General features: G+C 45.8%; 1 protein-coding gene across 1 annotated transcript in view; it reads left to right on the top strand.

The window, feature by feature from the left end:
• The window catches only part of pcca (propionyl-CoA carboxylase subunit alpha), a 63,996-nt gene extending 55,716 nt beyond the window's left edge, over positions 1 to 8,280 (top strand). The window contains exons 19-21 of the mRNA XM_065022620.1: positions 411 to 551; positions 3,658 to 3,735; positions 6,655 to 8,280. Of these exons, the coding sequence (XP_064878692.1) occupies positions 411 to 551; positions 3,658 to 3,735; positions 6,655 to 6,723 (288 nt within the window). The 3' untranslated portion in view covers positions 6,724 to 8,280. The remainder of the gene's footprint in view (positions 1 to 410; positions 552 to 3,657; positions 3,736 to 6,654) is intronic.
• Positions 8,281 to 8,950: the final 670 nt, after the last annotated feature.

Genomic DNA, 8,950 nt, shown 5'->3' on the forward strand with positions numbered 1-8,950 from the left:
GCTGCTTCGTGAAGTTTAAACTCTTAACGAGGGAGAAACCAGCCACTCAGTGCTAGCTATGTGTAAGACATAAATTAGCCGAATGAGCTAATTAAAGGATTGGCATGAAATCGCCTGATGAATGAACCCACTGGCTGTAATGCAGTAGTAGCAGTAATGCAGTAGTATTGATTCACGAAGCCAGGGACAGGGATATAGACCGACACGAATGATGTTGGGTGCTGCCACCCGGTGGACCCAAGGAGAACAGCATCAACACAATTGGAGTTTCAGAATAATGAATGTGGAGTGTTGTTCGTCTTTATTTGTCTTTCATTAGTTTTACAACATGGGCCTACTTTGTGGACTTGTATATGTAATGAATTGATAACTGTGAATTGACCCCCAACCTCTGTCTCTTGTGTGTTCAGTTTAAGGTGCGTGTTCTCAGTCAGCTGGTATCCACGCTGAGCGCTCACATGCCTGAGAAGGTTCCAGAAGACACCAGCAGCATCCTGCGTTCTCCCATGCCTGGCTCCGTGGTGGCCGTGTCTGTCAAACCTGGAGACGTGGTAAGAACGTACATGTTACATAGAATCCACATAGATCCGAGACACTGGTACGTAGAGCATCCTGAACAGAGCGGTAGCGTCATGCCTGGTACGTAGAGCATCCTGAACAGAGCGGTAGCGTCATGCCTGGTACGTAGAGCATCCTGAACAGAGCGGTAGCATCATGCCTGGTACGTAGAGCATCCTGAACAGAGCGGTAGCGTCATGCCTGGTACGTAGAGCATCCTGAACAGAGCGGTCATGCGTCATGCCTGGTAGCGTCATGCCTGGTACGTAGAGCATCCTGAACAGAGCGGTAGCGTCATGCCTGGTACGTAGAGCATCCTGAACAGAGCGGTAGCGTCATGCCTGGTAGAGCATCCTGAACAGAGCGGTAGCGCATGTAGAGCATGCCTGGTACGTAGAGCATCCTGAACAGAGCGGTAGCGTCATGCCTGGTACGTAGAGCATCCTGAACAGAGCGGTAGCATGCCTCATGCCTGGCGTCATGCCTGGTACGTAGAGCATCCTGAACAGAGCGGTAGCGTCATGCCAGAGCATCCTGAACAGAGCGGTAGCGTCATGCCTGGTACGTAGAGCATCCTGAACAGAGCGGTAGCGTCATGCCTGGTACGTAGAGCATCCTGAACAGAGCGGTAGCATCATGCCTGGTACGTAGAGCATCCTGAACAGAGCGGTAGCGTCATGCCTGGTACGTAGAGCATCCTGAACAGAGCGGTAGCGTCATGCGTCATGCCTGAACAGAGCGGTAGCATCATGCCTGGTAGAGAGCATCCTGAACAGAGTAGAGCATCCTGAACGGTAGCATCATGCCTGGTACGTAGAGCATCCTGAACAGAGCGGTAGCGTCATGCCTGGTACGTAGAGCATCCTGAACAGAGCATCCTGAACAGAGCGGTAGCGTCATGCCTGGTACGTAGAGCATCCTGAACAGAGCGGTAGCGTCATGCCTGGTACGTAGAGCATCCTGAACAGAGCGGTAGCGTCATGCGTAGAGCATCCTGAACAGAGCGGTAGCGTCATGCCTGGTACGTAGAGCATCCTGAACAGAGCGGTAGCATCATGCCTGGTACGCATCCTGAACAGAGCATCCTGAACAGAACAGCGGTAGCATCATGCCTGGTACGTGAACAGAGCATCCTGAACAGAGCGGTAGCATGCCTCATGCCTGAGCATCCTGAACAGAGCATGCCTGGAACAGAGCCTGAACAGAGCGGTAGCGTCATGCCCGTAGAGCATCCTGGCATGCCATGCCTGGTACGTAGAGCATCCTGAACAGAGCGGTAGCGTCATGCCTGAACAGAGCATCCTGAACAGAGCGGTAGCGCGTAGAGCATGAACCTGCGTCATGCCTGGTACGTAGAGCATCCTGAACAGAGCGGTAGCGTCATGCCTGGTACGTAGAGCATCCTGAACAGAGCGGTAGCGTCATGCCTGGTACGTAGAGCATCCTGAACAGAGCGGTAGCGTCATGCCTGGTACGTAGAGCATCCTGAACAGAGCGGTAGCGTCATGCCTGGTACGTAGAGCATCCTGAACAGAGCGGTAGCGTCATGCCTGGTAAAGGCGTCATGCCGTAGAGCATCCTGAACAGAGCGGTAGCGTCATGCCTGGTACGTAGAGCATCCTGAACAGAGCGTTAGCGTCATGCCTGGTACGTAGAGCATCCTGAACAGAGCGGTAGCGTCATGCCTGGTACGTAGAGCATCCTGAACAGAGCGGTAGCGTCATGCCTGGTACGTAGAGCATCCTGAACAGAGCGGTAGCGTCATGCCTGGAGATGATGTTGTAAGGACATGTTACATGTTAAACACATACATGTTGTTGCTGGATATTAGTTGTTACATGTTACATACATGTTGTTGCTGGATATTAGTTGTTACATGTTACATACATGTTGTTGCTGGATATTAGTTGTTACATACATGTTGCTGGATATTAGTTGTTACATACATGTTGCTGGATATTAGTTGTTACATGTTACATACATGTTGTTGCTGGATATTAGTTGTTACATGTTACATACATGTTGTTGCTGGATATTAGTTGTTACATGTTACATACATGTTGCTGCTGGATATTAGTTGTTACATGTTGTTGCTGGATATTAGTTGTTACATACATGTTGCTGGATATTAGTTGTTACATGTTACATACATGTTGTTGCTGGATATTAGTTGTTACATGTTGTTGCTGGATATTAGTTGTTACATGTTGTTGCTGGATATTAGTTGTTACATGTTGTTGCTGGATATTAGTTGTTACATGTTGTTGCTGGATATTAGTTGTTACATGTTACATACATGTTGTTGCTGGATATTAGTTGTTACATGTTGTTGCTGGATATTAGTTGTTACATACATGTTGTTGCTGGATATTAGTTGTTACATGTTACATACATGTTGTTGCTGGATATTAGTTGTTACATACATGTTGCTGGATATTAGTTGTTACATGTTACATACATGTTGCTGCTGGATATTAGTTGTTACATGTTGTTGCTGGATATTAGTTGTTATATACATGTTGTTGCTGGATACTAGTTGTTACATACATGTTGTTGCTGGATATTAGTTGTTACATACATGTTGTTGCTGGATATTAGTTGTTACATGTTGTTGCTGGATATTAGTTGTTACATACATGTTGTTGCTGGATATTAGTTGTTACATACATGTTGCTGCTGGATATTAGTTGTTACATACATGTTGCTGCTGGATATTAGTTGTTACATGTTGTTGCTGGATATTAGTTGTTACATGTTGTTGCTGGATATTAGTTGTTACATGTTGTTGCTGGATATTAGTTGTTACATGTTGTTGCTGGATATTAGTTGTTACATGTTGTTGCTGGATATTAGTTGTTACATGTTGTTGCTGGATATTAGTTGTTACATGTTGTTGCTGGATATTAGTTTCGCCTCCTCATCCATCAATGATTTAACCTTGTAAATCAGCACTCAATGATGGAGATGGAATGCTGGTTTATCAATATTGCATGTGGCGTCTGGCGCCTGTTAATGCATATGTCTGTCTGTGTGGAGTGAGTCATGCTATAGACGCTACATCATTGTATGTAGTAATGATGTGTTGTTGTTGTTCCCCAGGTGGCTGAAGGCCAGGAGATCTGTGTGATCGAGGCCATGAAGATGCAGAACAGCTTGATTGCTGCTAAAGCTGCCAAGGTAAGGCCAATGGACCCCCCCCCCCCCCCCCAATTACACCAACCTACACTACATTACCACACCCCCATAACACTAACCTACACTACAACACATTACCACACCCCCCATTACACTAACCTACACTACAACACATTACCACACCCCCCCATTACACTAACCTACACTACACCACATTACCTCACCCACATAACACTAACCTACACTACAACACATTACCACACCCCCATTACACTAACCTACACTACAACACATTACCACACCCCCATTACACTAACCTACACTACAACACATTACCCCCCATTACACTAACCTACACTACAACACATTACCCCCCATTACACCAACCTACACTACAACACATTACCACACCCCCATTACACTAACCTACACTACAACACATTACCCCCATTACACTAACCTACACTACAACACATTACCACCCCCATTACACTAACCTACACTACAACACATTACCACACCCCCATTACACTAACCTACACTACAACACATTACCCCCCATTACACCAACCTACACTACAACACATTACCACACCCCCATTACACTAACCTACACTACAACACATTACCCCCATTACACTAACCTACACTACAACACATTACCCCCCATTACACTAACCTACACTACAACACATTACCACCCCCATTACACTAACCTACACTACAACACATTACCACCCCCATTACACTAACCTACACTACAGCCACTTCATTACACACACACACACACACACACACACACACACACACACACACACACACACACACAACTGCACTACGACACACACACTTCTACATTGCTACACACACTCTACTATATTACCACACACACTCTACTATATTACCACACACACTCTACTATATTACCACACACACTCTACTACATTACCACACACACTCTACTATATTACCACACACACTCTACTATATTACCACACACACTCTACTATATTACCACACACACTCTACTATATTACCACACACACTCTACTACATTACCACACACACTACACATTACTACACACACTACACATTACTATATTACCACACACACTCTACTATATTACCACACACACTACACATTACTATATTACCACACACACTCTACTATATTACCACACACACTCTACTACATTACCACACACTGCTGCATTACCGCACACACAATACACATTACTATATTACCACACACACTCTACTATATTACCACACACACTCTACTATATTACCACACACACTCTACTATATTACCACACACACTCTACTATATTACCACACACACTCTACTACATTACCACACACACTCTACTACATTACCACACACACTCTACTATATTACCACACACACTCTACTATATTACCACACACACTCTACCACATTACCACACACACTCAACTATATTACCACACACACTCAACTATATTACCACACACACTCTACTATATTACCACACACACTCTACTATATTACCACACACACTCTACTATATTACCACACACTGCTGCATTACCGCACACTACTGCATTACCGCACGCACACTACTGTATTACCACACACACACACACTACTACATTACCACACACACACACACACTACTACATTACCACACACACACACACACACACACACTACTACATTACACACACACACACACACACTACTACATTACCACACACACACACTACTACATTACCACACACACACACACACACACACACACACACACACACACACACACACACACACACACACACACACACACTACTACATTACCACACACACTACTACATTACCACACACACACACACACTACTACATTACCACACACACACACTACTACATTACCACACACACACACACACACACACACACACACACACACACTACTGCATTACCGCACACTACTGCATTACCGCACACACACTACTGCATTACCACACACACACACACACTACTACATTACCACACACCCACACACACTACTACATTACCACACACACACACACACACACACACACACACACACACGCTACTACATTACCACACACCCACACACTACTACATTACCACACACACTACTACATTAACACACACACACACACACACACACACACACACACACACACACACACACACACACACACACACACACACTACTGCATTACCACACACACACTACTGCATTACCACACACCCACTACTGCATTACCACAAAACACACACACACACTACTGCATTACCACGCACACTACTCCATTACACACACACACACACACACACACACACACACACACACACACACACACACACACACACACACACACACTACTACATTACACACACACACACACACACACACACACACACACACACACACACACACTACTACATTACCACACACCCACACACTACTACATTACCACACACACTACTACATTAACACACACACACACACACACACACACACACACACACACACACACACACACACACACACTACTGCATTACCACACACCCACTACTGCATTACCACACACCCACTACTGCATTACCACAAACACACACACACACACACACACTACTGCATTACCACGCACACTACTCCATTACCACACACACACACACACACACACACACTACTACATTACCACACACTGCTGCATTACCACACACACACACACACACACACACACACACACACACACACACACACACACACACACACACACACACACACACACTACTACATTACCACACACTACTGCATTACCACACACACACTACTACATTACCACACACACACTACTACATTTCACGCACTGAATTACTTTCCTCTACACATCACCACAGTCAGACAGCTAGTTTCTATGACAACAGACCTTTCTGTTGTTCCCTCCCAGGTGAAGAGTGTCCACTGTAAAGCAGGAGAGACGGTTGGAGAGGGAGACCTTCTGGTCCAACTGGAGTAGGATCTAACCTACGACCTCTAACCTCTGCCCTCCCACCTCTGACTTCGCTCGACCAGGGATTGGCTTCGAAGTCCGGTTGAAGGAATTCTGGGACAAAGGAATGAACAGGATACTAGTAGACTAGATGGACCGTTCCCCAGTCTGTCCTTGTTGTTTTGTTCTGATGTTTTGGTTTTCCTGTGGTACTAGTAGGCTACACTCTCCAGTATTGGCTTCTGGGATTCGCTCGTTCTAAGAATTTTCCACTGAAAAAAACTGAAAAACAAGATGGACACTGTGGACCTGTTTTAGTGCCTTCAACCTCTGAAAGGAGGATTGTCCTTTTTAAATATGATGAATACTGTATATATCACTTAGCTACATGTCACTAATCATGTGTAATGTACTTCCTCACTAGCCTGGTCTCAGATCTGTTTGTGCCATTTTGCCAGGACGTCTAGGACCAGGCTAGCGCCTCTCATTTCAACGTAATGAAACACTTGTGTATCAGAGTTTAGAAACCTGGTTATAGTAAAACGCTACTCTCTTAGGTGGAGTTACGTTTGCCTTTTTAAAGGGTATGTCTCAACCCCAATTTCAGCCTTTGTCCAACCCCTTGACATTGTAAAGAAAAAAATGCATTCAGGTGAGAAGTTTTGGATGGGGGGGGACTTGCTCATAAATATTCCTTTTGGGGGCGGGTAAATGTAGTTGTACCTGATCCCAACACTCTCTCACTGGGGGGACTTGCTCATAAATATTCATTTTGGGGTGGGTAAATGTAGTTGTACCTGATCCCAACACTCTCTCACTGGGGGGGACTTGCTCATAAATATTCATTTTGGGGGTGGGTAAATGTAGTTGTACCTGATCCCAACACTCTCTCACTGGGGGGACTTGCTCATAAATATTCATTTTGGGGGTGGGGTAAATGTAGTTGTACCTGATCCCAACACTCTCTCACTGGGGGACTTGCTCATAAATATTCATTTTGGGGGTGGGGTAAATGTAGTTGTACCTGATCCCAACACTCTCTCACTGGGGGGACTTGCTCATAAATATTCATTTTGGGGGCGGGTAAATGTAGTTGTACCTGATCCCAACACTCTCTCACTGGGGGAGACTTGCTCATAAATATTCATTTTGGGGGTGGGTAAATGTAGTTGTACCTGATCCCAACACACTCTCACTGGGGGGGACTTGCTCATAAATATTCATTTTGGGGGTGGGGTAAATGTAGTTGTACCTGATCCCAACACTCTCACTGGGGGGGACTTGCTCATAAATATTCATTTTGGGGGTGGGGTAAATGTAGTTGTACCTGATCCCAACACTCTCACTGGGGGGGACTTGCTCATAAATATTCATTTTGGGGGTGGGGTAAATGTAGTTGTACCTGATCCCAACACTCTCTCACTGGGGGGGACTTGCTCATAAATATTCATTTTGGGGGTGGGTAAATGTAGTTGTACCTGATCCCAACACTCTCTCACTGAAGTATACTTACCAGGAGTCCACTGACACGCTCTGATAATAAAATGATGTTCATCGCGAGCAAATGCGTCTCTGGAAAGTTAACTCAGTTGTTATGTGCTGACTTCCTGACATCTATTGCCACTTGCAGTGTAAGTTCGAATCCCTTATGGGGGGGGTAGTTGAAATGTGGACTCATATTTACTGGGGTATTTATTGTGTTGGGACTCATATTTACTGCAGTATTTATTGTGTTGGGAGGAAAGTGCAATCATCACCTAGTAAATGAAGGGGCTCAACTCAATCCAAACCGCATTGCAGTATTTACGCAGTATCTCTTTTTTCCAATGGTCAAATGAACACAGACTAAGGGTGACGCAGTGGTTAAGGGCGCTGTACTGCAACGCCAGCTGTGCCATCAGAGACTCTGGGTTCGCGCAAAGGCTCTGTCGTAACCGGCCGCGACCGGGAGGTCCGTGGAGCGACGCACAATTGGCCTAGCGTCGTCCGGGTTAGGGAGGGCTTGGTCGGTAGGGATGTCCTTGTCTCATCGCGCACCAGCGACTCCTGTGGCGGGCCGGGCGCAGTGCGCGCTAACCAAGGTTGCCAGGTGCACGGTGTTTCCTCCGACACATTGGTGCAGCTGGCTTCCGGGTTGGATGCCAGCCGCACCAATGTGTCGGAGGAAACACTGTGCACCCTTGGTTAGCGTATCGGAGGACGCATGACTTTCAACCTTCGTCTCTCCTGAGCCCGTACGGGAGTTGTAGCGATG

The sequence above is a fragment of the Oncorhynchus nerka genome, linkage group LG2 (genome assembly GCF_034236695.1).
Source record: "Oncorhynchus nerka isolate Pitt River linkage group LG2, Oner_Uvic_2.0, whole genome shotgun sequence".
Taxonomy (NCBI): domain Eukaryota; kingdom Metazoa; phylum Chordata; class Actinopteri; order Salmoniformes; family Salmonidae; genus Oncorhynchus; species Oncorhynchus nerka.